The sequence below is a fragment of the Raphanus sativus genome, chromosome 1 (genome assembly GCF_000801105.2).
Source record: "Raphanus sativus cultivar WK10039 chromosome 1, ASM80110v3, whole genome shotgun sequence".
NCBI lineage: Eukaryota > Viridiplantae > Streptophyta > Magnoliopsida > Brassicales > Brassicaceae > Raphanus > Raphanus sativus.
This window is the reverse complement of record NC_079511.1, coordinates 24790571-24816762: the sequence shown is the minus strand read 5'-3', so window position 1 is coordinate 24816762 and position 26192 is coordinate 24790571. Positions and strand designations below refer to the sequence as shown.

At 39.8% G+C, this 26192-nt stretch overlaps 5 protein-coding genes across 5 annotated transcripts; 2 read left to right on the top strand and 3 right to left on the bottom strand.

The window, feature by feature from the left end:
- Window positions 1-2375: 2375 nt before the first annotated feature.
- Window positions 2376-4425, top strand: LOC130496582 (pentatricopeptide repeat-containing protein At1g52640, mitochondrial-like). Its single transcript, XM_056988753.1, is given in 2 exon segments — window positions 2376-2696; window positions 2699-4425. Coding segments are annotated over 2 exon segments (1587 nt in total). The 5' UTR covers window positions 2376-2542; the 3' UTR covers window positions 4132-4425.
- Window positions 4426-4871: 446 nt separating this feature from the next.
- LOC130494555 (O-fucosyltransferase 13-like) lies at window positions 4872-7038 on the top strand. The gene is given in 7 exon segments (XM_056988741.1): window positions 4872-5116; window positions 5252-5331; window positions 5586-5656; window positions 5729-5817; window positions 5899-5936; window positions 5939-6119; window positions 6190-7038. Coding segments are annotated over 7 exon segments (1323 nt in total). The 5' UTR covers window positions 4872-4985; the 3' UTR covers window positions 6923-7038.
- LOC130496573 (pentatricopeptide repeat-containing protein At1g52620-like) lies at window positions 5949-9528 on the bottom strand. Its single transcript, XM_056988736.1, is given in 3 exon segments — window positions 5949-7710; window positions 7713-7895; window positions 7898-9528. Coding segments are annotated over 3 exon segments (2400 nt in total). The 5' UTR covers window positions 9507-9528; the 3' UTR covers window positions 5949-7102.
- Window positions 9529-16767: 7239 nt separating this feature from the next.
- On the bottom strand, window positions 16768-18304 carry LOC108850874 (uncharacterized). The gene is made up of 8 exons (XM_018624337.2): window positions 18111-18304; window positions 17784-17896; window positions 17627-17698; window positions 17507-17542; window positions 17378-17423; window positions 17210-17297; window positions 17061-17118; window positions 16768-16960 (listed from the first exon to the last, which is right to left on the bottom strand). The coding sequence occupies exons 1-8, from the start codon at window positions 18187-18189 to the stop codon at window positions 16910-16912; spliced, it is 543 nt and encodes a 180-aa protein (XP_018479839.1). The 5' UTR covers window positions 18190-18304; the 3' UTR covers window positions 16768-16909.
- A 5170-nt stretch (window positions 18305-23474) lies between these two features.
- On the bottom strand, window positions 23475-25285 carry LOC108857455 (RHOMBOID-like protein 5). Its single transcript, XM_018631446.2, has 5 exons — window positions 24775-25285; window positions 24531-24691; window positions 24190-24359; window positions 23862-24118; window positions 23475-23714 (listed from the first exon to the last, which is right to left on the bottom strand). Exons 1-5 carry the CDS (start codon window positions 25224-25226, stop codon window positions 23642-23644), a joined length of 1113 nt encoding a protein of 370 aa, XP_018486948.2. The 5' UTR covers window positions 25227-25285; the 3' UTR covers window positions 23475-23641.
- Window positions 25286-26192: the final 907 nt, after the last annotated feature.

Genomic DNA, 26192 nt, shown 5'->3' with positions numbered 1-26192 from the left:
ACAGGAGTTGGACCACCCCCAAGGAGATACATGATCATTCTTAGAAGTACAATCGCACCTATTGAAGTATACCTTGTCAGGTATATATTCCTTCTCGTTTATTTAATATTTTCTTATATATACTGTAGTCAGTCAAAGTTAAAAACAATGATATACAAAATGTCATTACATATTAATTTGGTCTTTTCTTATATAAACATGCTCGAGACACTCGTTAAAATCCTCGTTTATTTGTAGCCTTTTTCTTCTTGTAAGTGATTCGGCCGATCTGAGAAGAACATGAGAAAACTCAAAAAGTCTCAAAACGATGGAGAGGAAGCAATGGCACTTACATATTTCTACTAAGTTCGTTGAACCGATGACGACGAAACTCACTTGTGGATATAATACACTAATGGCGACAAAAAAGTCGTCCCTTACTTCCAAGTATGATTTCTTTCATGAGGCATGTATTTTTGTATCTCATGGTTTCCCCTGATAGAACTGTCACATGAACAAACAAGTGTATCTCCATGGCCTCAAGTCATTAATTCCGGTGACTTTTTCGTTAGAAGCACTCGATGTTAGGAGTTTAATTTTAGAAGCCTTGGTTTGTTTGACTGTGTGGGCTTGATTAGGTAGACACGTTGCTATTTATAATAGGAAGAGGTTATGGGGAATTTGTTTAGGTTTTTGGGAGAAACTTGTAGCATACTCTGTAGATTGCATCTCACGAGATTTTGTGCATTATATTATCGATATCATTAATTGCTAATATTAGGAAAATTCAATTACCAGTATGGAAAGCCCAGGATATTCTTTTACATTTATTATAGGTATCGAATAGGGAACATTATGTTGTTAAAATTATGAATAGTCCCCATGATCTAGATTTTTAAATTGAATACGAAGATTACGGAATTAGTTAAAGAATATACTTCAGAACAGAATTGGTATCCAAACGATATTGTAAATTAGTTGTTGTTTAAGAGATAAATATTTAAAAAAAAAATTTTACAGAACTTTGTTTCATATTTACTTTAATTGATAAATTGTGATTACACTGTAATACCTTTGGTTTAATCCGATTTTCATATTTTTGGGTTGATTAAAGGGTTTCTTCTACATCGTAAAAAAAATCTCGTCCTTTTCCCATTCGGTTTAGGAAATACGTAGAGTAGTGTTCAAGTAAATATCAATGATTTAAATGAAACGAAATATTTGAGTAGTTATCACATATGCTTCATGGCCAAGTTAAAAAAATTTAATGCAATATAAAGAAATATATCAATAGTGCTATATACTTCAACGTGGTTTATACTATAATTTTGTGGGCCTGTATTAAGAGCAAGTGGAAGACACAATTTTCGTGGGCTTATAAATCTAATTTAAGTCCCAATTTCGTGGAAGACACAAAATTACAGGAGAATCCTTTTCTAAGACACGATTTATATTGAAAAGTAGTGTATATTCTTTGTAAAGAAAAGGGTATTTTTAGTAAAAAAAACAATAGGATCCTGCTTTAATAGTATAGATATTCTTTGTCGCTCGATGAAAGTGATTAATACATGTTCTGATGAAACTCTGCACTACTTCGCCAATTAGCAATCAAATAACAAATGAAGACTTTTTTGTATTATTATCGTATGAGTAGGATTTAGCTAGAATTCTCCTCTTGTTTTAGTAAAATATTACAAATCTCTCTTTAAAAATATCTATTATATTGGTTGGTCACCCTTTGTGGATAACATGTCAAGAAGTTATCTTAAAATCTTTGTTATGCCTACATTTTACAAATAATTTGTCATATCACATCCTACTTGAGTCCTTCTGAATCTGTCAAAACTCGTTTGCTTCAATTTTTTAGATCTCTTTGTTGGGATGGACATGAAAATAATAGACATATTCTAAAGAAAACATGGACATGAATGGCAGATTATTCCGGTTTAATCAATATATTGATATTAGAGACTTTTAAAAATAAAATACAAGATTAGTCACCAATTAACAATGGACATGGAAAACTAAATAAAGAAAGCGAATATAACCAAGTTTTTTTACGGCAGTTTTATTAATTAATATATCAAATATATTTTAATCGTTTGAATGTGGAAATTTTTTCAGAATTCATCATCCAACAACAATCTTTTTTTTTTTTCGAAATAATTTTACTTCCTCCATAAAAAGATATCAAATATACAATAACGGAATTTGTAATTTGATGAAAGTCATCATTCTTTTTATTTAAAAACCTATTTTTGTTTCTATTGGTGGATCAATTTTCCAACTATTTTGTAAGATAGACTTTCTAGTTCTAAAAAAAATAAAAATACAATCTTAAGTTGTAACCTCCACACTAGGACAAACATGGTTTATTACTAAGAATCCTTTTGGCAGAGGAATAACCAGAAACAAATCCTAAACTAGAAGATACATTACAATCAAAATGGCATCAACAGAAGGGATGAATCAAAAGTCTTGGGCCCAACATATAATATAAAGATCCCATGATGGGCTTTTGCGTTATATTAATCGATCCAGCATTTGTCCAGACACAACAAACATGGCGATTCGAACATTCGCTTCTCTTGTCCGCGCCACTCTTCACCAAACCCCAAAACCTCATTCATTACGCTTCTTCTGTATCCTTCCACACGATCCACCACCACCTGAACTAGTAAACGAGATCTCCCGCGTCCTGAGCGATCACCGTAACCCAAAGACGACCTCGAACACACCCTCACCTCCTACTCTCCACGCCTCTCCTCGAACCTAATCGAACAAGTCTTGAAACGCTGCAAAAACCTCGGCTTCCCCGCTCACAGATTCTTCCTCTGGGCGAGACGAGTCCCGGGCCTCGAACCCAGCTCGGAGAGTTACCACATTTTGGTCGAGATCCTCGGCAGCAGCAAGCAGTTCGCTCTGCTCTGGGACTTCTTGATCGAATCTAGAGAGTATAACTACTTCGAGATTGGTCCTAAAGTGTTTTGGATCGTCTTTAGATCTTACAGTAGAGCTAACTTACCCAGCGAAGCGATTCGAGCTTTTAATCGAATGGTTGAGTTTGGGGTTAAGCCTAGTGTCGACGATCTCGACCAGCTTCTTCATTCGCTTTGCGATCGGAGACACGTGGAACACGCTCAGGAGGTTTTCGACAAGGCGAAAAAACACGGGTTCGAACCGCTGAACGCGAAGACGTATAGCATCTTGGTGAGAGGCTATGCCAGAGTGAGAGATGCGGTTGGTGCGCGCAAGGTGTTCGATGAAATGCTTGAGAGAAACTGCAAAGTCGATTTGCTTGCGTACAACGCTCTTTTGGACTCTTTGTGTAAGTCCGGTGACGTCGACGGAGCGTATAAGATGTTTCAAGAAATGGGTAAGCTCGGGCTCGAGCCCGACGCTTACAGCTACGCGATTTTCATCCACGCGTACTGCGACGCGGAAGATGTTCACTCGGCTTATAAGGTTCTTGATAGGATGAAGAGGTACGAGCTTGTGCCTAATGTGTACACGTACAACCACATTGTAAAGACGCTATGCAAGAAGGAGAAGGTTGATGATGCTTACTTAATGTTGGACGAGATGATTCAGAGAGGAGCTGATCCGGATACTTGGACTTACAATTCGATAATGGCTTACCACTGCGACCACTGCGAGGTGAACCGCGCGACGAACCTGATCTCTAGGATGGACAGAAACAAGTGTTTACCTGATAGGCACACTTACAATATGGTTCTCAAGCTGCTGATAAGGATAGGGAGGTTCGACCGGGCCACGGAGATGTGGGAAGGGATGAGCGAGAGGAAGTTTTATCCGGCGGTTGGTACGTATACTGTGATGATCCATGGGCTGGTGAGGAAGAAAGGGAAGCTAGAGGAGGCTTGCAGGTACTTTGAGATGATGATTGACGATGGGATTCCGCCGTATTCGACCACGGTTGAGATGTTGAGGAACAGGTTGGTGGGTTGGGGACAGATGGATGTTGTGGATGTTTTGGCGGGGAAGATGGAGAGGAGCAGTTCTTGTAAGGTTAGAGAAATGGCGGTTGAGATGAGAGGGAGGAGAAGGAGAGTGGGACGTAGGAGTGAAGGAAGCGAAGATGATGATTCTGAGCTTGAAAGAGATAATATGAGAGAAACATATGAAGAATAATGAAGAGATTTTGGAGTTATATGAATTCAAGATCTGGATGGGCTCAAGTAGTAGCTTGGATTTCTCACTGATGAGGAACTTCCTCTAAAGACAAGACAAGAGACTATAGGAGAAACATGGCGAGGAGCGTTCTCTAGAGACAAGAGACTCGCACTGTGGCTCATGTGACAATAGAAATCTTCGAGAGTGGTGTTTTTGACAATAGACCATCCTTGTACGGTTTCTCCTTGGATCATAATGTTAAACACATTGTTCTTAAGTATCTTTTCTTCTTATTTAAAAAGTATCATTAAGTATATAAACGTATCTTGGCTTTGATTATACACATGATGTGTATATACCTATACTCATTGTCTTATGGAGGACGATATGGGGAAATGTAAATTGCTGTTTTTGATTCACACTCAAGTGAGTCTTGAGGTCCCAATGTATATATGATGGTTTGAGATGCACACAATACTTTATTTTCATTATCAACCAAACCGTATCCTAAAACAGCTACATTTATGCTTGAACATGAGTTCGGTTTGGGTAAGGTAAGATGCTGTCTCATGGTAGGATTCCAAACAAGGATTCTATAGTCTCCTATATCAAAACCATTGGCAGGGGAGATCTTGTCCACATCATGAACATAAAGATTAGACTTGTCCATTGTTTTGACCATAAACACTTTTAAATGAAACCCTTTAAGTCGAGGAGAAGGTTTAAAAAGTCTGTTTTTTTTTCCTTTTTAGCCGGAGAAGAGTTTCTTTGATGAAACAGAGTGTTGACACCGACGAGGAAAGTGTGAAGCTTTTATAGATCTAATACACTTGCAAACTCTGATCTGGAGTTGAATTAGACAAACCCATCAAATGATTGCATCTCCGGTGAAGCCACTCTTCCTCTTCGTCTTGACTTTCTCTCTTCTCCTCGTCGTTATCATTCTATCTCCCTCGCCACACTTCCTGCAGATTCTTCCACCGGTTCCTTCCGGTTCATCACTGTAAGTGTTTCGTCTCCGTATTTTATTAAAATATCACAAGTATTCAAAATGTCTTCTTGGCTGATAAAGATGGACAAATCAGTATAGTTTCTTCAAGTAAGAAGATTTGTTTTTTTATTTTTTGGTCTGCTTCAGGGGTGGTTCTGTAATATGGGGCGTCAAGAGGACAATAGAGTGGAGGCCTTGCAAGTGGTGGTTAGAAGGACATCTCACTCGTATGCACTCACTCTTTGTCTTATCATTCTTTAAGTCTTTGAGTTGAAAACAGTTCGCTCTAGTTTTGTTCCATTGATAGGTTCTGATCTGATTTGTGGTTACAGTAACAAAAACAAACTTTCGTTTTGATTTGAAAAGTGATGACTTTGTTTGTGTAGAATGTAGAATGCTTGTAGTGAGAGTTTACTTCTCTGAACTTTGTGATGGGGTTCATTGCAGACAACTGCTTTGGTTTTTTGTTCAAATACTGCAGCTCTACCAGCTCAAAATAATGGATACATCCGTGTTGATTGCTATGGCGGCCTCAATCAGATGAGACGCGATGTAAGTACATTTGAGAAAGCATGAAAGTCTATGATAAAATGGTAATGATGATGATATGATAATGCTTTGTAGTTGTGTGATGGAGTTGGGATTGCTCGTTTGCTGAATGCTACACTTGTTCTGCCAAAGTTTGAGGTGGCTGCCTATTGGAACGAGTCAAGGTTAGGCTCTCATGTTATCAAATTTTTCAATTGGGTTTTTTGTTGTTTAGAGAACGGTTAGTGATGCTCCTCTTGGTGCAGTGGATTTGCAGATGTGTTTGATGTAGACTACTTCATTCAGAGATGAGTGGTTTTATCAATGTCGTAAAAGAGCTACCAAAAGATATTGCATCGGTAGAACCGTTCAGAGTAGATTGTAGCAAAAGGAAAGGTCAATTTGATTACATTGAGAGCGTTCTTCCATCGTTATTGGAACATCATTACATCTCTTTTACACCAGCAATGAGCCAACGCAGAGACAGGTAACACTTTCTAACTAGCCTTTCTCTCTTAAACATTTTTTCAAGTTTCTTACACTAATGTCGTTTTCAGGTATCCCCAGTATGCAAAAGCCACTCTGTGTCAAGCTTGTTACTCAGCACTACGCCTTACTAGCTCCTTGGAGAAGAAAGCCACCGGGCTTTTGGACGCTATTCCCAAACCTTTCTTGTCGCTTCACCTCAGATTTGAACCAGACATGGTAGCCTACAGCCAATGCGAATACACAAGCCTCTCTCGTTCATCCGTCGCCGCCATCGAAGCCGCTCGTGTTGACAGGAAGCCATGGACAGGAGAGCTAGCTCAGATTTGGAGGAAGCGAGGCAAATGCCCTCTGACTCCTAACGAGACGGTTTTGATGCTTCAGTCACTGAACATCCCAACGAACACAAACATTTACTTAGCAGCTGGAGACGGTCTAATGGAGATGGAAGGGTTCACATCTGTTTACACAAACGTGTACACAAAGTCTGCTTTACTTAACCAAGAGGATTTCACCAGAATGCATGGAAACACAAAAGCTGCATTGGATTATTATGTCTCCATCAACAGTGACGCGTATGTGGCGACTTACTTCGGAAACATGGATAAGATAGTTGCAGCTATGCGAACATATAAACAGATGCATAATACTCTGTTCCTGAACAGAAAAGCGTTTGCAGAAATCACTTCTCAGGGTCTTGAAGGCGCTGAGCTGAAGAATGCTCTTTGGGAAGTTCATAAAAACGATTTTGCAATTGGTAGAGGTTTTGCTTTGCCAGACTGCTTCTGTGAATTTGAGCTGTAAAATGCAGATTCTTTTCTCCTTTCATTCTTTGAGTTGACACAACGTTTGTAACAACAACACTTTGTTCATGTACTATTGACTTTGAGAAACCCTCATGTTTGCAAATACAAAAACAACAGCTCAAGAAACAAAACCAATAGCACATCAATTGCATCCAAGACCGGCTCTGCAAATCAGATTCTATAACTCTTCAGTTTCTTTTTCTGTGTCTGTATTTTTAGCCATTAAACGTAACAAACTTGAAGCCTCAGAGATCACAGCTTGAGGAAAGTGTCGCTCTAAAACAAGTGAATACCTAGCAGCCACTTCAAAACCCTTTTTGTCCAGATTACAAAGGACAAAGTTCTTCCATTGCTTCGAGTTCCCAACCACACAAAAACCATGTAATATAGCAGCAAATGAAACAGGATCAGGAGAGAAGCCTTTCTTCACCATCCTATCCTGAAACCTGCAAGCAGTCTTCACCATTCCATGTACAGAGAGAGAAACTATGACAGAACTGTAAGCAGCAGCATGATCCGACCACTCATCTGATTTCAATTTATAGAAAAACTCAAAAAACAGAGACCCCATTGGTTCAGAAACAACTTGTCCAGATTTTTTCTTCACAAATCCCTCAAGTAGACAGTTGAAGGTAACTTCATTAGGCACACACTTGTTTCTCAGCATTAGCTCCCAGTAGTAAACTGCTTTCCCAAGGGTACTAGCATCTTTAGCAAAACTTCTTATGAGTGTTGTGTAAGTAACAACATTAGGCACAAGGCCACAAGATTGCATCTCTTTGAAGTCTCTTCAGCCTTTTCGAAATCCCCTTGGCAGCAAAATCCATTAACAAGGGATGAGTAAGTCACTACGTTTGGCTTACACTTGGTCTTACCCATGTCTCGAAAAATCTTCAAGGCGGTAGTCATATCCTGTTGCTTTACATACCCATCGATGATTGTGGAATAAGTGAACTCATCAGGTACAAGATTTCTTCAGCCATCCTCTTCATACACATCAATGCCTCGTTCAACATTCCTGATCTGCAAAACCCCTTTATCATAGCATTGTGGTGCACGACATCAACCTTCACACCCTTTTCAATTGAGAGAGAGAAAATCTTCTTTGCCTCCTCAAAGTCACCACTTCTGATGAATCCATCTATGAGGGTAGCATACACATAAGCATCCGGCGAAATATTCCGGTCTAGCATCTCCAAGAAGAGGAGTTTGGCAGACAAAAACCCACCTCTCTTGCACAATCCGCTCATCAACATATTGTAGATGGCCGCGTCCGGTGAAACTCCTCTATCTATCATTTTAGCTTTCATCATAACCGCATCGTCCATATGACCTGAAGCAACAAGACCATGGATAAGAATCCCATACGTAACTATATCTGGTCTGCAACCTCTCTCAGCCATCTGCAGAAGCAGCTTAGAAGCAATTTCATACTCTTTGATATTGCAATAACCTTGTATAAGAGGGCCATATGTTCTATTGTTCAGAACCAACCCTTTCTTCGCTGCTTCATCCAAAACCCCAACAGCATCTTCCATCCTACCTTCTTTACATAAACGATTGATCAAAATATTATACGTTGCTATATCAGGCCTGCAACCGTTAGCCACTATCCATCTCATACTCTCACTTACTTCAACCTTGGAACCATGCATATACTTAGCATCCATAATACTATTCAAGAACCAAACACTAACCACTAAACCCCTTTCTCTCACTTCCTTCAAAAGCCCATCACTCGCCGCGAAATCCCCTTTCTTGCAGAACCCATTAATCATCGCCCCAAAAGTCTCCAACGTCGGCATAAACCCCTTGGACTTCAACTCCTTGAAAACCAAACTCGCCTTCTCAACCTCACCCCTCTTGCAGTACCCACCGATGATCGTATTGTAAAACACAATGTTCGGAACGCAACCTTTCCCCCATCTCTCCTCAATCAGCTTCCTACCTTCTTCCACTTTCCCTTCCCCACACATACCTTTAAGCAATATACAAGTGCTGTAGTTATCAGCTCTCTCACGCATTTCGTCATACACCTTCCGTGCATCTCCAAGTCTCTTCCTTTTCACTAACAAACTCAACAGAGAGTTGCAAGCGATGACATCAGGCACATAATCATACGATTCAATCACGTACTCGTAAACCTCCAAAGCTCTCTCCAAACGCCCTGATTCAGCGTAAGCGTAAAGAACGTAGCTCAACGCTTCGTGAGTAACCTTGACGTTGAGATTACCCAATACATCTTCGATCTCGTCGAAGACTCTGTGTCTCGCTAAGAGCTTTAGGAACGAGGAGCAAGCGTGCCCGTTTGAAAAGAGCTCGTCTTTTCTCCGATTCGATAGCCAATCGAAGAGCTTGACCCCTGTTTCGACGTCGTCGTGGATTCGATCGAAAAGGAGAGGGGAGATGTGGAGGAGGAGTTGTTGGTCGTCGTCGTCGTCGAGGAGGTTGGGCCAGTTCGGATTGGTTTTGAGGAGGTGTACGGTGTCGTTTACTTGTTTTTTGAGTTTGGGAGTGATGGGAGAGTGAGATAGAGGAGGAGTGGTGAGGGGTTTGATGCGAGAGAGAAGGGTTTTAGACATTTGATTTGTTTGTTTTAATTGTCAACGTCTTGTTTGATTCCATTAAGGGGGAGAGCAATCCAAGTGTGTTAAATTTTCAGATAGGTCCCTCATATTGTTAGTTCTTTGTTAATATCTGCCTAAATTTAGATTTGGTTCAGGCTAACCAAAAACCGAAACTTTTGTATTCAAGTGCTCCGAAGATTCATTCGGTTTTACTATGTTTCAGACTAATAACTCTGGATTAGTAGATTTGTTTCAGATTAGACCTGATAATTGGATTCTTTCAGAAGATTTATTTGGTATAACTAGTATGAAACATAGTAGTCCTCGCAAATGTGATCAATCAGAACCACTTGAGTTTGATCCGGTTAGTCGGATTTCGAATTTTTATGATCAGCTCGGATGTAGTATCACAAAAACTCATAGAATCGAAAAACAAAACTTAATAGACATCAATAATATCTGAGAAAACAATGTAATTAAATATTAAAAGTATTTATGTAAATTTTAAATATACAATAGGAATACTAATTCAAGTCCTTGGGTAAATATTCTAATTTGGTTTTCGGATTTTCAGACAATATCTAAAGTACATCACTATATTGTTCCTGCAAATATTTTTGATATACGATCAGGTTTGAATTTGAGATTTTCCGAGTCGGATTCAGGTGTAGACACATGTTTAAGGTGAGTTTGGTTAACAGAAAGTAGAAGAACTCAAGAGTGGGATGAACAGAGACGTTTTATTAGAGTCGGAATAACGAGGGTACAAGAGTAAGAAAGCCGGCTAGTCGATGCTCGGTGAGCTCCTAGCCGGAAGTACAAGAGAGCGGCGAGATACAAAGAGAATAAAGGAAACCCTAATCTAGCCGCAAGTCTGTCTGTCTATGTGGTGATACCCTTCTTTCCTGTCCTCAACTCCTTATATAGTCTCCTAGGTCGGTTAGTCTCGACCTAATTCGCCTCCCTTTGGTCATGGGCTTTTCGATGTACAGGCCCAATCGGGATGACTGCTCGGACCGAGCTGTTTGGTTGCTCGCTTCGGCTGCTCGTCCTCTAGCTAAAGTAGTCACGAGCCGAGTCGGGGTCAGTCGAGGAGCCGACGCCGAGCCGACCGCTCCCTCCTTGTTGGTAATGGGCCTCCTGTTCGCTGGGCCTTGTGGGTGGTGACAATCCATCCCCAACAATAAGTCCCCCCCTAGTTCATAGTCGGTCGAGCAAACGATCGCTGTGAGCTAGTTGTTTTAGGGCTCGAAGAACAGGAGACTCGTTGTTGATTTTGACGGCTCCGCCAAAAATTGTTTGGAGAAAGGAACTTCCGCTGTTCGGTATAAATCGTCTGGATTGATGCCGAACAACGGTCTTTCTAAACCGGGGGTCTGATCGCATTCGATTCGTGATATGACGTCGAACCGTCGCCAATTGTAGTGAGGGAGCTGAACCGTTACTAGGTTTTGGATCGGGAAGCCGAAGCGTCGCTAGATTTTGGATCGGGAAGCCGAAACGTCGTTAGGTTTCGGACCGGAAAACCGAAAGGTCGCGCTTGAGACCGACGCGCGAGCCCGTCTAGAGGCCCATTTAGGCCCGTCTAGGGCTAATTATGGCGCCTCGTTGGGCGCGCGTCTCCTCTCCTATAAATAAGAGATCTTCCTTCAGATATCTCATTATTCCGCAATCTTCAGGTACTTTCTCTCTCTCTAAGTTGCTTCTCTCTCTTTCCTCTGCTCTCATTTTATCGTTTACTCGGTAATGTCGACAAGTAAGAAACTTTCTCGAGAACAAAAGGGGAAGATGCGCGCGGCTTCGTCGGGATCTGGTGACGACTTAGAGACGGTCCGCGGCTCTGAGGGAAGCCAAGAGGCGGTTCATCGCGAAGCGATGATGGATACAGAGAACTTGAGTCGTGCGCAGCGCGTCTTGATTTCGGAATCGAGGGTGCAATCGCGGAAGGACGATGACGGTCGCGATCATATCGACGATCAGATGATCCCGATTAGCTTTTATCCGGGGAACATATTCGAGAAGCAACCTCCGCTTGATCGGGAGCGCGTACGTCCTTCAGACGTCGGAGGCCAGGACTGGCGGGGTGTCGAGAAGACGAGATCAACCGTCGAGTCGGTGACAAGACTTCTACGGGCTCGCGACGCAGCGGGGGTTACGTTTATAATCCCAAAGAGCGACCAACGGCCTTGGTCTCCCCCGAAAGGCTACCAATGTGTCTACGAGTCGTACTTTGAGGGCGACACGAAGCTATGGTTTCCGATTCCTCGAATCATCACCGCGTTTACGATGCGACGAGGAGCCGCTCTTAGTCAATTTCTGAATGGTGCGTGGCGGCTGGCCGTCGCACTGACGATTATCGGAGCGGAAGCCGGTGTTCCTCTCAGTGTTCGAGCTTTCGAGGAATTAGTGTCGGCGAAGATAAAGGGCGGATTGATTTCGTTGAAGATCCGTCCCAACTATAATGTGGTGACCGGCTACCCCAATAAGACGAACAACTGGCAGCGTTCCTACTTTTACGTCAAATCTGACAGGGCTGCGTTCGAAGAACCGCTGAAGACCGGCTACCGTGTTTTATGGAATCGAGAGATGGGTATAGACTACCCGTCAGTTCCGTTTTCCGTTTCTCGTATTCTAACTCCCGTTTGTTTCTCTTTGCAGTGGCTCTTCCGAATACCGCAGAGTACGAGGAGGATTTTTTGGAGAGCGCGCGTCTGATCGCATCGCAGAAACAGGCCCATTGGAACACTTTCTCCTATCAGAGAATTAGTCGGTCGATCGGGTGGATTAGTCAGCGTAAGTCTTTTCTTTTGCGACTTCCTCTGCTCGCTGCATACTTTGCTATAGAATCTGATCTCTCTTTTATTCGTCGCAGAGGTTTGGCGTTCGGATACAATCCCTATAATCGCGAATAAGACGAAGAGGCTCAATTTATTCAATTCAGCCGAGCAAAGGGAAGTAAATCGAGCAAGAGCGATGAGGACTTTGCCGAATTTGAGCCTGGTGGTCGCGAAGAAAGCCGGCCTCGCGAAGAAGCCGCAGCCTGATACTGCAGTTTCGCCGGATTTCGGAGATCCCAACGTGACTGAGTCCGATGTTGAGGCTCGGCTGGTGAGGAAGACGAACCGAAAAAGGCAGCGAGAGGGAGAGGACGCGGCTGCCGAAGAGGCAAACGTTGGTACTGCCTCTCCCCAAGGACACTCTGGGCCAGAGAGGGAAAAGAAGAAGGCGAGGGGTGACTCTTCTGCGATTCGGTCCTCGTCTGTCGAGGAAGGCGAGCTCAAAAACCTGGAGCCGAGTGGCGGCTCCAAAGATGAGGTGGTCCCCGAGTCGCTGCCCACTGGTAGCCGTGACGAAGATCCGCCAGTAACTTCGTCAAAGGCTGAAAAGAAAAAGAAGAAGAAGAAAAAGAAGAGGAACGCTGAAGTGATTCCTCGAGGTTCTTCCGAAGAGCTGGACGACGAGCTGGCGGACGCCACCCGCTCCGGGGAAACATTGGCTCCGGAGAATGAGGACGCGCAAGCTGAATCTACTCCTCAGGTCACCGAAGGGACCGTGGCTGTCTCGAAGAAGAAGAAGAAGAAGAAAAAGAGGAGTTGTCCTGACAAGGTCTCTTTTTCCTATGATCGCGATGTCCCCCTAGCGCACGACGAACAGGAATGCGGTCGTTTGGTCCGTCAATTTAGGGGAGATCGAGGTGAGCTGCCGCCGGTCGAGGATCTGATCTTCAAGGAGGAGTACAACTTTGCATCTCGTACCTCTATCATGGTAAATCGGATTTCTGATCCCATCTCTCTTTCTCTCTACTCGTTTGCTAGTGTATTAACCTTTGCTCGTTTTGCAGAGTCACGGGGACTGGAACATCTTGGTCAGGAAGTATGACGAAGAGCTAAAGGGGGCTTTCGAGATGGTTCGTAAGCAGAAGGGACTCAGCAGACGCGCGACCCGGGCTCTGAATAACTCAGTTCGTGAAAAGAACGAGGCGGTTGCTCGGGAGGAAGAGTTGAAGAAAGAGCTTGACGAGCAGCGAGCGATCATGGCGACCGAACTGGCGTCTGCCCGGGAGTTGGTGAAGCGGGCGGAGGAGGAGAAAACCCAGATGCAGAAGAGGAACGCCGAGCTGCAGGGCAAGAACACGACCCTCGAGAAAGAGGTGGTTGCTGCGTCCTTAGAGTATTCCAAGCAGATGGATCGCCTGAGGGAGTCTCGCAAGCTTGAGGTCACCCATGAACGAGTCCGTGTGATGGCGGCGATGACCGGGAAATGCGCCCGACGCTTCAGGAATATTCAGGATCGGGAGAAGCGTCGTGACGAGTTCGAGGACGCGCGGTGCATGCTCGGTCAAGCGCGCGGAATGCGAGACTGCCTCGAGGCCTTGAGGGAATCGGGAAAGGATATCCCGCAGGAGACCATTGATACGTACTCCGATTTGGAGAAGTATTATGAAGAGGAGACGGTTCGCCTGGAAGTAGGCGCGATTCCGGAATCGGATCTGACCTTATCCCCTTTGGTGCTGGAATCCCGGTTCGTGATCGAGGAAATTTTGGAGAAGGTTAACAAACACGGGTCGAATCTCGAACTGATCGATTCCGAAGTTGCGAGAGCGCTCCGATCCCCGAGTGACGGATTTATTAGGGATCTCCTCGACACGGTACAATCTCCTGCTCGTCCCGACGCCGCCGACGTCCCGGAGAGGTTGGTCACGATTTCCGACAGCTCGTCTCTCGGAACCTCCGATCCTGATGCGAGCGAAGGCCTCTCGGATCCGAACCGCGAGATCAGCCTGGTCTCTCCGCCGAACGATGGTCAAGGCGCCGGCGAGATTCCTCCCGTGAGGCCATTCGGTCGCGTCTCCAGCTCGGACGCTCTTGAGAAGAAAAATCCTCCTGCCGAGGGATGACCCTCTATGGACATGGGTTTTACCCCCAACAAGGCCTATAAGATAATAGGCTCAGCCCATTTAAAAGGAGGTGACTATGAAAACCCTAGACCTCTTCCTTTGACTAGGAAAACCCTAGACCTTTTCCTTCTATAAATAAGGAGGCATCCCCTCCTTGAGAAAGATCTTCTCTTTGAGATCTTGCCTCTCTTCTCACTTTTTAGAGAGAAACACCAAATCACATGCTTTCTTCTAAGCACTTGTGACCTTTCGTTGTAGAACTACGATTGGCTTGATCCTCTTTCGGGGTACGTAGGCAACCCTTCACCGGGTCCAGCTATAACATATTACACCTCTTTTACTCTCCATCTATCCAGTTCAAGCTCATTATGAAGACCTCTCCTAACCCCACCATCGAAATCAGTCTACCCCAACGAAGCACCGATTTCGGTTCAAACAATTGGCGCCCACCGTGGGGCATGGAGAAGTATCTTCGAAGAAGATTGGACTCGGAGTCCGTTTGAGCGTTTGGTCGTCACCGTTCGCTCTCTCGCGATTACTCGATACGGTTCGTTCTCTCGCGGTTACTCGACACGGTTCGCTTTCTCGCAATTATTCGTCACCGTTCGCTCTCTCGCGATTACTCAGCACGGTACGCTCTCTCGCGGTTACTCGACACGGTTCGTTCTCTCGCGATTACTCGTCACCGTTCGCTCTCTCACGATTACTCGACACAGTTCGTTTCTCTCGCGGTTACTTAGCACGGTTCTCTCTCTCGCGGTTACTCGTCACCATTCGCTCTCTCGCAGTTATTCGACACCGTTCGCTCTCTCGCGGTTACTTGGCACGGTTCACTCTCTCGCGATTACTCGTTACGGTTCGCTCTCTCGCAGTTATTCGACACCGTTCGCTCTCTCGCGGTTACTCGACACGGTTCGTTCTCTCGCGGTTACTCGGCACGGTTTGCTCTCTCGCGGTTACTCGGCACGGCTCAATCTCTCGCGGTTACTTGGCACAGTTTGCTCTCTTGCATTCACTCGGATCACTCTCTCTCGCAGTCACTCAGCTCGGTCTTTAGCAGTTACTCGGGACCGCGGTTACACGACCACAAGGTTGAGAGTCTTGCGGTTACTCGGACGTGGAGGAGAAGATTCATCTCGCTTCCCTTTGCAACTTTTTGTCGATCACAATTTCGAGTTGAGGGAAGATGCACAAGTGGAGGCTTTTGGTCGGCACATGGCGCAGTTTCTCGCTGAGAGCTCATCACATTGCCATGTAACAGAGGCAAGGTTTTGGTATGATTTTGTCTCTCTGATCCTAATTGAATTTGGACTTTTGCCAAGTTACTTACGCTAAGGCACGAGTACAGCTTACCTTTTTCAGAAATGGGTTTACAAACTTGCTTTTTACTAGGCACGAGTTAGTCGTAAACTCGTCTTTTACTAGGTACGAGTTGAATAAATTTGTCTTCTACTAGACATGAGTTTCATTCAACTCACCTTTTTCTAGACACGAGTTACCGACAACTCGCCTTTATCGAGCACGAGTTTAGTAAACTCTTTCTTTACTAGGCATGGCTTACTCGCCGAGCTATAGTTCTTAGGCATGGGTTTGATAAACTCGCCTTTTACAAGGCACGAGTTATACGCCGAAGCACGGTAAACTTGCCTTCCACTAGGCACGAGTTACTCGCCGAGCTACGACTCCTAAGCACGAGTTTATTTAAACTTGCCTTCTACTAGGCACAAGTTCAAAGTAAACTCGCTTGGATCGTTAAATGTAAATGCGCTGAGTCCATTGTCTTATAAACCTCTTCGTAAAATTCGTAGAGATTAACTTCATCTCTCTCAACGAACTGGGGGGCTTACTGTTGGACATGAGTTTTACCCCCAACAAGGCCTATAAGATAATAAGCTCAGCCCATTTAAAAGGAGGTGACTAGGAAAACCCTAGACCTCTTCCTTTGACTAGGAAAACCCTAGACATTTTCCTTCTATAAATAAGGAGGCATCCCCTCCTTGAGAAAGATCTTCTTTTTGAGATCTTGCCTCTCTTCTCACTTTTTAGAGAGAAACACCAAATCACATGCTTTCTTCTAAGCACTTGTGACCTTTCGTTGTAGAACTACGATTGGCTTGATCCTCTTTCGGGGTACGTAGGCAACCCTTCACCGGGTCCAGCTATAACATATTACACCTCTTTTACTCTCCATCTATCCAGTTCAAGCTCATTATGAAGACCTCTCCTAACCCCACCATCGAAATCAGTCTACCCCCAACGAAGCACCGATTTCGGTTCAAACAACACAGACGTCCATTTATATTCTTGTTTCATTTATATTGATTGCTGTTCATAAATAAGCAAGACTCTAGAATTTTGGGGTAAAACTAATCTCCACGATTAAAATTAAAAAGTTAGCTTCTGATTGATTATACTGTTTTAGAAGTGGTCTAAACCACAAAATGACCAAGTTGATATAACAAGACATGAAGGATGATAACACAACACACAAAGGTTTGCAGAGTCCCATCTCTAAAAGACTTCAATCCTTGGACGTTATAACAAGTAAACCCAATGCACCTATGAGAATATACTGCAACAAGAAGAAAAGAAAATACAAAATGTAAAAACCTACAAGTTTCATTTTGGATTGGATCAAAGAGTGATAATGTATTATTATTATTATTATTTACCTTGATGATAGGCTTTTCTGTCATAATTATAGTCACCCATCCAACATAAGGCAAGAACCTAAAAGGAGACAAAACTGCAAGTTAAGAGAGAGAGACTATATATATATATATTGCGTTAGAGCTTTGTGGCTACAAGTAAGTTAATTTACCCGACAGCACGACCCATTATATGATGTCGATGAAGCCATTGCTGACCTTCAGCATAGAGAAGTCTGTCATCCCCATAGTTATTGTCACCTGTGCAAACAATAAATATGATATATATGTGAATGTTGTTGAAGATTAAACACTAAGAAATCAATAAAGACAGTAACTACCTTTTGTCAAAACATCGACTTCTCCTGTATTGTCTCTTTCGTGTACCTATAATGTGATCAACCCCGAGAATGAGAATCAGCCTTGTTTTACTGGCTGTTCCGAGAGATGATAATTATTAAAAACATTACCTTAATGACACGATGAACAATTGGAATATCACGACCCTGATAGGAGAAGCATGAAACAAAACATACCAATTAGGACTAAGATCCAGTAATCAAAGGGGAAAGTGAATTAGTGAAACTTACATCAACATTGAAAACAACAATCTCGCCAGCTCGAATCGGGTCCTTACTCATGTGCAAGAACAATATATCCCCCTACAAGATTTTATATATCACATTTATTTCACTATGAGCATAACGCATAGTAAAAAATAAATGGTAATATAATTTCAATTTTTACCCTCTTGAAACCAGGTTCCATGCTTCCGGAGAGAACAACAACCACGGGAGATTCACTTCCAGTCACACACATCAAAGCTTTCCATATGATCAAAGCTGACGTCACAATCATCCCTACCAGACAAAGACATTTGGAGTTAAATCAAGTCGACAACTTTTTGCAGGAAAACGAATCTTATGAAACAGCATTGACTTCATCACTTGTAAAAACCAAAAGGGTACTCTAATTTAAGTAAAAAGAATTCAACTTTGGAGCTAAAACCAAAGACTGAATTCGATATTAACATAAAGGAGGAGAGAGAGAGAGAGAGGAAAAGAAGTAACTAACCAAGGCTTATGGCCTGAGTGAGAAGCTGACGGATCTGTATAGATTTGATTGAATCTATGGTTTCTCCGATATAGCCCATCTTTCCACCTTCGATTTTCTCCAGATCGCGGAGACGACGAACGTTGTTTTGTTTCAAGCGAAGCAGAAGAGGAGAGAAGAGTCTCTCTGGGTCAGGGTCAATGCTTTAACGCTAGATTTCTTCCCAAAACCGGTTTACAAATTAGATCCGGTTCATATTTTAGAGAAGAGTCTACATTTTCAGTGACGTGGTTTACATACGTGGCTGGCTACTTTAATTGACGTGGCTGGCTACGTTTTCATGACGTGGCATATACTGAAACTATTAAAATATCATTCAATAAATAAATAAAAACTAAAACTTTAATGTATTATGTATATATACACATAATGTGGCATATACTGAAATTTACAATATATTTATCTAATCGTCTATATTATTATTTGTTAGACCGGTTATTATCAATATTGTCCTTAATGAATAGTTATTTTATTTAATTTTTATATAATTGTCATAAAATTAATTATAATAAAAATTATAAAAAGAAGAAACAACATTGATGCGTAACTAAATCGAATTTTAAACTAATACATGCATTAATGTTGTCTGGATCACTATTATAAATTTTCTTTATAAAGTCTAAGATAAGTGTAGTTCTTACCAATTGGTTGTCTACGACATCGAAAATTTGTTAACAAGGACACGAATCACTTTGAAGAACTTGGAAGAAGTTACTGAACATTCTTCAGTAGTTGCTTCCTTCTCTTTTAAATAAATATAAAGACATTTACCCTTCTAGATTGGCACACCCTCAAATACAATGTCTCATTCAAAAACTATTTTCAGGTAACAACTCCAAGCCACAAATTCCAGAAGTTTAATGCAGATTTAGTGCATTGGAAGAAAAAAATGATATTTGGCTTTGTCCACAAAAATGCTAACAAAAATTAGTTGTTCAATGATAAAATTAGATATCTTACATTTGATATGATTAGTAAAACATTATAAATGTGAATCTGCTGGTAATCATCCATTACCAAAGCAGAATACGAATCTTCCAAAAACTTGAGGAAATGTAATACCATCTCAATTATCTTGTAAATATGTATATTAGAATATGTCAATAACAAGGTTTAACAGAGATTTTTAATACAATACTTAAAAATTATAAGTACCTTTTTAGTCCCATGTCCTGAGAGTTGTAGAGAAATGGTGAACATGCGACCCAATGATGTGCAATATAGTCTCCACAAACTTCATCGTCATTCCCTGTAATAACATCTAGGGAATTAATCCAAACTTTCTTTTTAAGAAAGGATAAAAGTGAATCTTTCCCACCTGACAAAAAAAAACAACATTAGCAAAAAAAAATTGTAGAGAACAAAATAAATGAGGAACACTTACGATTTTCCAACACTAGTTGTAGATAACCTTCAGGTTTATGTGGATCAGAGGACTTTGGAGAATTCCTCTAAATAAGTTAGAGAGTATCAACATCTCCCATTGCCTTCAAGCAAACAAGTTGTAAAGGGGTCCAAAATGTACTATTTAGTTCGACAAAGGTTTCAAGTTTCCTCTCGGAAACACACTTAATGGGAGAGTAAAACTTTGTAACTAAACATTGAAGTTTCTCAAATGATTCTACAATTATAAACTTTACTTTAGATGAAAGTAAGTTAAATGAAAAAGTCACTAAGTACAAAATTTACCTCGACACAAGACAACCAAGTACATAGACCCTCCAATAAACAATTTCTTGAATAGCTTTAAAAGTTGTTCACGGATACACTGTGTTGAGTGACTTGAAAAGGACTTTCGGTTTCTTTGAATAAAAAAGAAAAGAAAGTTAAAAAAAAAAGATAGATAGAAAGAAGAAATGGTTAAGAATCTATACCCCAGGAAAAGCGGTTAAAGATGTGACCCTCGTAAGAAAAGTGAGTTTTAGTTGGTCAAGGCACACATCATCAATTAGTCTCTTTAACTCGAACTCTGGAAAACATTTAGTTATGATGTAAAACATTAAGGTCATATTTTTTTACAAAATTTTCCTTTAAAATAGTATCAGAATACTAACCATTCTCAAGGGCCGCGATCTCGTTTTCAATGGACATGAGATGGAAAAGTGGGGAGATGAAAAACTGAGAAAACCTATCATTAAGAAAAAACAATCAAATTAGCAAATATGTTATAATTACAGAAAACAATTAAAGAATGATTGTACTTTTCCAGAGCTTCAATAAAGCTATTATGTCTACAAGACATAGTAAAGACGGAATGATCCATTGCTGTACTCGCATTAGTATCCCCTCCGTTCAAGTGGATGAACTCTGCAAACTACATTTTAGAGAAAACAATTATACATCTTGAAAGAATAACCATAAGATTAAAGTTCTTAGAAATATATCTCACTGTTACCAGGAAATCTTCTAGATCATGTGAATAACAAATGCTCAAGTAGATGATTCAAACCAAAACAATCAACTGGATCTGTAAAGCTTCCACCACGCATTACCATTGATGCACCACATAATGGTGTATTTTTATCTCGTACATGGAAGTACAGTGAGTCCATTCTGGAGGCAGAAACAATATCGATGCGTAACTAAATCGAATTTTAAATTTATATGCATTAACATTGTCTTGATCACTATTTTAAATTTTCTTTATAAATTCTAAGATAAGTGTAGCTCTCACCAATTGGTTGTCTACCGAATGACGAATTGACATCGAAAGATTGTTAACAAGGACACAAAAATTGGTGTTCCAGAAGTTCAATGCAGATTTAGTGCATTGGAAGAAAAAAAATGATATTTGGCTTTGTCCACAAAAATGCTAACAAAAATTAGTTGTTCAATGATAAAAGTAGATATCTTACATTTGATATGATTAGTAAAACATTATAAATGTGAAAACAGTAAACCAAATAACTAATCACATTCAAATGCTTGATTGGATCCATTTTAAATAACTTATATACAGTATGATGAATGATTTATCCCAATGATTACTGCTAAGCAGTAATCACTATGTCATTCAATAAATTTGTTGTTTTAACTGTCTGTCTTACTAGAAAGGATTTTGGATTTGGTTTAGTTCATTTTAAACATGGTGGATATAATTTTATTATTTAATCAATCGTATAAAAGGAAATATAAATATGCAAAATCAATTATCGTATACACTTTAAACATGGTAGATACAATTTTATTATTTGATTGATCAAATAAAAATATATATGGATATGCAAAATCACATATCATATACACTGTCACAGAAGTATTTTAAAATCATAAAAAATAACAACTAAGTGTATTCTAGATTAGAATGAAAAAGTCCTATTAATTTCACAAACGTCCATCAACATATATAGCAACTTGATAGTGCTTACTTGAACCGGTTAGTTAAAGCACTGGGAAATTTTGGCCCTTAGATACTTCGTTTAGTTTTCCTTTCCGGTTTATTCAGAGATTCAGGGTTGACCTTAGGATTTTTAACCAAAAACATTTTCGGTTATGATCGAATTAAACACCTTTTAGGACGATACTAAGATACGAAGTGAATCTGGTTTGGGTATTATCTTCTTTACTCTCAACTCAATTCATAAATAAAGACTATACTTACGTGATGATGATAATGTCTCAAAGAACAGACATTTGAATGAAAGTGGCTTACAAGCAGAGAACAATGTATTTGAACACCTGATCCAATACTGTAAGATATTCAGTTCAAAATAAATAATTATATGAATGAGATGGAATGAAATCAAATCAAATTAGAATCAGAATTATATTTAAATTAATTTTAGGTATTATATAACTTTATTTATTGCAGTCAAATGTAGATTTGTTAAGATTTTAAGTTTAAAATTATGGTAAATTTTATATTTTGTTACTAACTAAACAAAATAATAGCAACATTTTCTTCTTTATCTAATTCCATAGAATTTCCAACGAAATTCCAATGGATTACGATGAATTTAGCTTTGGGGTTTCAAAACATAATATGATAAAACACTAGTCTTTGATAATATGTAGATGATTTATAAGGGGTTTCACTATGAAAATATTTATAGAAATCGATATTACACAAAATCAATATCCTGAAATTAATTACATTTATCATTAATGAAAACGTGCGTACATAATGTTTATATTTTTTATCACTACATTTGTGAAGATAAAAACAAAATTGACATTGCTTTGATTTATAAGGTTTACTAGATCTTGACCCGTCCGACCGGACGGGTATTAAATTTTTGATTAATTTTTGTATTATCTCAATAGTAAATGATGTATTTTTAATATTTGACCGTTTACATTGATTAAGTTAGGAGTTTTTATTTGGGTTTTTACTCTGATTCGGTTAAAGTCTATTTGTGTTTCGGTTTTTTGCGACTGTGTGAATGTTTATATATGTTTGAATGTTATTAAAAATAAAATGAATTTTTGTTTCTATATGTATCATCAATTTATTTGGTTCGCAAAGATATTTTGTTTCTAATTCTTATCTCGTGATTATAAGTAAGAATTTGTTATTGGCAAATATATTCTGTTTAGATTTTGAATTTATTGATTTGGTTGGTTTGGAAAGATTAGATCATCAATTGGTATAACTGATTTTTTCTATTTTATAAGTCATGTAAAATATAATTCAAATAAATCCATTTTAAAGTGACTGTAAAGTAAATATTTTGAGGCGTAAATAATCATATTAGTCTGATATTAATGAAAAATCGAACTATTGATTTTATTTATTTGTAAAGAACTAAAGTTAACGCCATTGTTATCTAAACAGGAATACCAAGCTCTACAAATACAAAGGTCTACGTGAAGAACAGAATTGCAGATTCAAGTGTTTAGCTATTTCACTTCTGAAGTTATTCAATTTCTTATAGTGTAGGTATAAAATAATTTTTTCTTTCTTTCGCTATAGTCTTCTCATGTAATTTAGTTGAACACGTGAAGGTCTTAGTTTTCATGCAATTTAGTAGAACACGTTGAGCTGTTCTTTCCGTTTTTTATGCACCAAATTAAATAATCGATTAAGACAAGAATATTTAAAGGAAAGATAATAAATAGTTACAGTGGCATTGAAGTGTAAATAAAAGAGAAAACTAAAGGGCAATTCATATGGGTACTTCTCTTTTAATAATAGAGATTTGCTCAAAATTCAATGTTCTTAGGTTTGTTTCCAAATTGGGGAGACCGGAGACGCCTCATGCTAAAGGAAGGAAACAGCAGTTCTACTGCTACATAATTAATTTGTGATCCTAATTTGATACATCATTGATTTGTGATCCTAATTTTCTACAAAAGAAACTAGATATATAAAAAATGTTTCCTACAGGTTAATATATGCTTTTTCATACACATGTATAGTTACAACACCCTTGAACAACCGATACATATGTAATTACTTCTCGAATCATCAAATGAAAAACCTTTTCTGGTGATGGTGTTTGTATCAAATATGGAAATATCTTGGGATCCTGTGAAATGAACTTTTACAGATGCTAATTGACATCTCTGAACGGCACGCTCTCTACGGTATGTTCTCTTAGAAGCTTAGTATATCCCGCAATGAATCTGCACAAATTTCAAGTTATATATGATTTAATAATGTGCTGGTAGGTTTGGGTTTTAGGCTATACAGATGGAAAATCTAGTCCTTGAATCAAGTGTTAGAGTGGTGCGTTTATGAAGGATGATTCACTGAGTCTTTGGTGAACTTACCCCGCAAGAAGAATGGCTAGCGATGTAATCCTGAAGACGTGTTGATAACACTTGTGTCTTTTCTTCTGTTTCACGTCATAACCAGGTGGAATATACTTGGGGTTCACGTATCCGTACTGCGGACGGAGAAGAAGGACAAACCCTAGGAAAAAACCGGCTAAGAATCCTCCACAATGAGCAGAATTGTCTACACGCGGTAAGAATCCAACGCTTAGGTTCAGTGCAATGATCAGGATCAGTGTCATAAGTGATGTACACTGCAAAAAAAAAGTATTAACATCAGCTTTCAATAATGTACCATGCTGATTGAAGATGATAAAACTTTTACCTTATTTTCATAGATTGTCCAGTTTGTGATCAGCTCTGAGAGCATTGCACCGAGTAACCCGAACAAGGCGCCTGATGCTCCTACTGACACACGTTCTCCTCTTGAATCTGTCAAACAAGACATAATGCTTCCACCAAGGCCGGAAATCACATACAAAGCTCCTATTCTCACTGCAAGTTCCATCAAAACTCTTTAAATTAGATAAGCTTTGACTATTCTTCAAGCACGTCAATTAGTTAACCATGAACATATTTTAGTTAATGGTAGTAAAGCTGATATACCAAGTTATCGCTGCAAAGTAAATTCAGACTCAACAGCATAGGAGGTTTAAGGATTCTTACAAAACCCGAATTCTTGTTCAAGACGCATTCCAATACATAGGAGGCTGATCATGTTGGCCAGCAGGTGAAGGAGCCCACCGTGAAGCCATATGCAAGAGATGAGACGCCATTTCTCACCTTCCTCCACAAGTCTCCTTTCTAGAGCTCCAAGTCTTCTCAGCCTAAACCAACAACAAATATGAATCCATTATTTATATAACCAAGTTGTAACGTAATTCTTGTACTACTTGTTTTTGTTCCTCACGTGGGAATAGAAGGACCAAGAAGCATATTCTCCTTTATAGGCTGAAACGAAAGCCTTCCAAGGACATCAAACAAGAGACAGTTATCTGATCTCGAGGGGCAATCGTTCAGATACATTGTGGTGGCGAATGTGATGAAGTTGGCTGCGAAGATGAGAGGCACGAGCCATGCGTACCATGGCACGGGAACAGGGGGACGAAACTGCGGTCGAGCTGGTGGTGGTAATGGTGGCAATGGTGGTGTTCCGTTTTCTATGTCTGGTGGTAACGGCGGTCTCTTCCCCATTTCTGGAAAAGAGTATAACGCGCGTTTGTTCGTTGGCTTTTTGGTTGAGTTTTGAGGATTAGATTTGATTTCCCGAAAATTTTGGAGAAAATGTAAAGCTGAGAGAAAGATTCGGAAAAACTTGTGGCCAACGTTAGGGGTTTTACTTTTTAGTCTTATTGACTGCATTAGACAGTTATGTTTGGTAATTTTGTTTAATCTTTAACCAAACGGATTCCAAACAAAACCCAGCTTGGAGAAGAATAACTAACCAGACTGAGCCACACTGGATTTTAATTTACCACAGAAAACCTATGTACCACACCGGTTTATATACCGCAGAAACGGAGCAACACTAGATTTTAAACCAAACACGAAAAGCTCGTTATTATCGTTTTTTTTTTTTTTTTTGAAAAAAGGGCATTCTAACTCGTTATTATCGTTGATCAAACTATTTTAGATACACAGTTAGTCAGCCATTAAACCATCATTAACAAGCGTTAATAGATGTTTACTCCATTAGCAACAATTTGTCAAAAATATTCCCAACTTCCAAATTTAAAGGAAAAATCTAACTGACATTTTTAGTCACCAATTATCAAATAGAAACGAGTACATAATTTATTTTGGTTGGTCAGGCTATTATATACACGTATTTAGTCAAACTTTTAACCTAGTTAACAGATGTTTAAAGATTCGTAATATGAATACCTAATATACCTAATGTCCTCTCCAAATCTCTAAACCTATTATCTTTTTTTGACAAAGTTATTGTGTTTTTGGTAGCACATTTGCATTAAAAATTATCTAGCACATCTCACAAAATTTACTCTGATTTAATAGAAATAAGTGGATGAACGAAAGAGTTTTGAATTACCACACTAAAGTTTCCAAAACATGTGAAGAATAATATGAATTGAATATAATAAAGTGATAAATATATTAGTTAAGGGATCAGTTAAAAAACATTCTCCCTCTAAACCTATATCTTCTTCTTTTTTGTTCACACCTATATCTTCTTTCACAAATTCCTTTTCCAAAATGTAGTAGACATTAAACTGTTACTTGATAGTATCATGTCCACACTTGATACAAACCGAACATCGGTATTACGGTGCCACATTCTAAGTTTAGTCATTGGCACTCTCATGGCCG

Bases quoted from the DNA above. Each gene is read 5' to 3' on its own strand.
- LOC108850874 (XM_018624337.2), bottom strand. From the start codon at position 18,189: ATGGGCTATATCGGAGAAACCATAGATTCAATCAAATCTATACAGATC. The intron at 17,699-17,783 runs GTAAAAATTGAA...AAAATCTTGTAG, and splicing joins TGGAACCTGGTTTCAAGAGG to GGGGATATATTGTTCTTGCA. The intron at 17,119-17,209 runs GTAAATTAACTT...GTCTCCTTTTAG, and splicing joins ATAATGGGTCGTGCTGTCGG to GTTCTTGCCTTATGTTGGAT.
- LOC108857455 (XM_018631446.2), bottom strand. From the start codon at position 25,226: ATGCAGTCAATAAGACTAAAAAGTAAAACCCCTAACGTTGGCCACAAG. The intron at 24,692-24,774 runs GTGAGGAACAAA...TTGTTGGTTTAG, and splicing joins CTTGGTCCTTCTATTCCCAC to GCTGAGAAGACTTGGAGCTC. The intron at 24,119-24,189 runs GTAAAAGTTTTA...TTTTTTTTGCAG, and splicing joins GGACAATCTATGAAAATAAG to TGTACATCACTTATGACACT.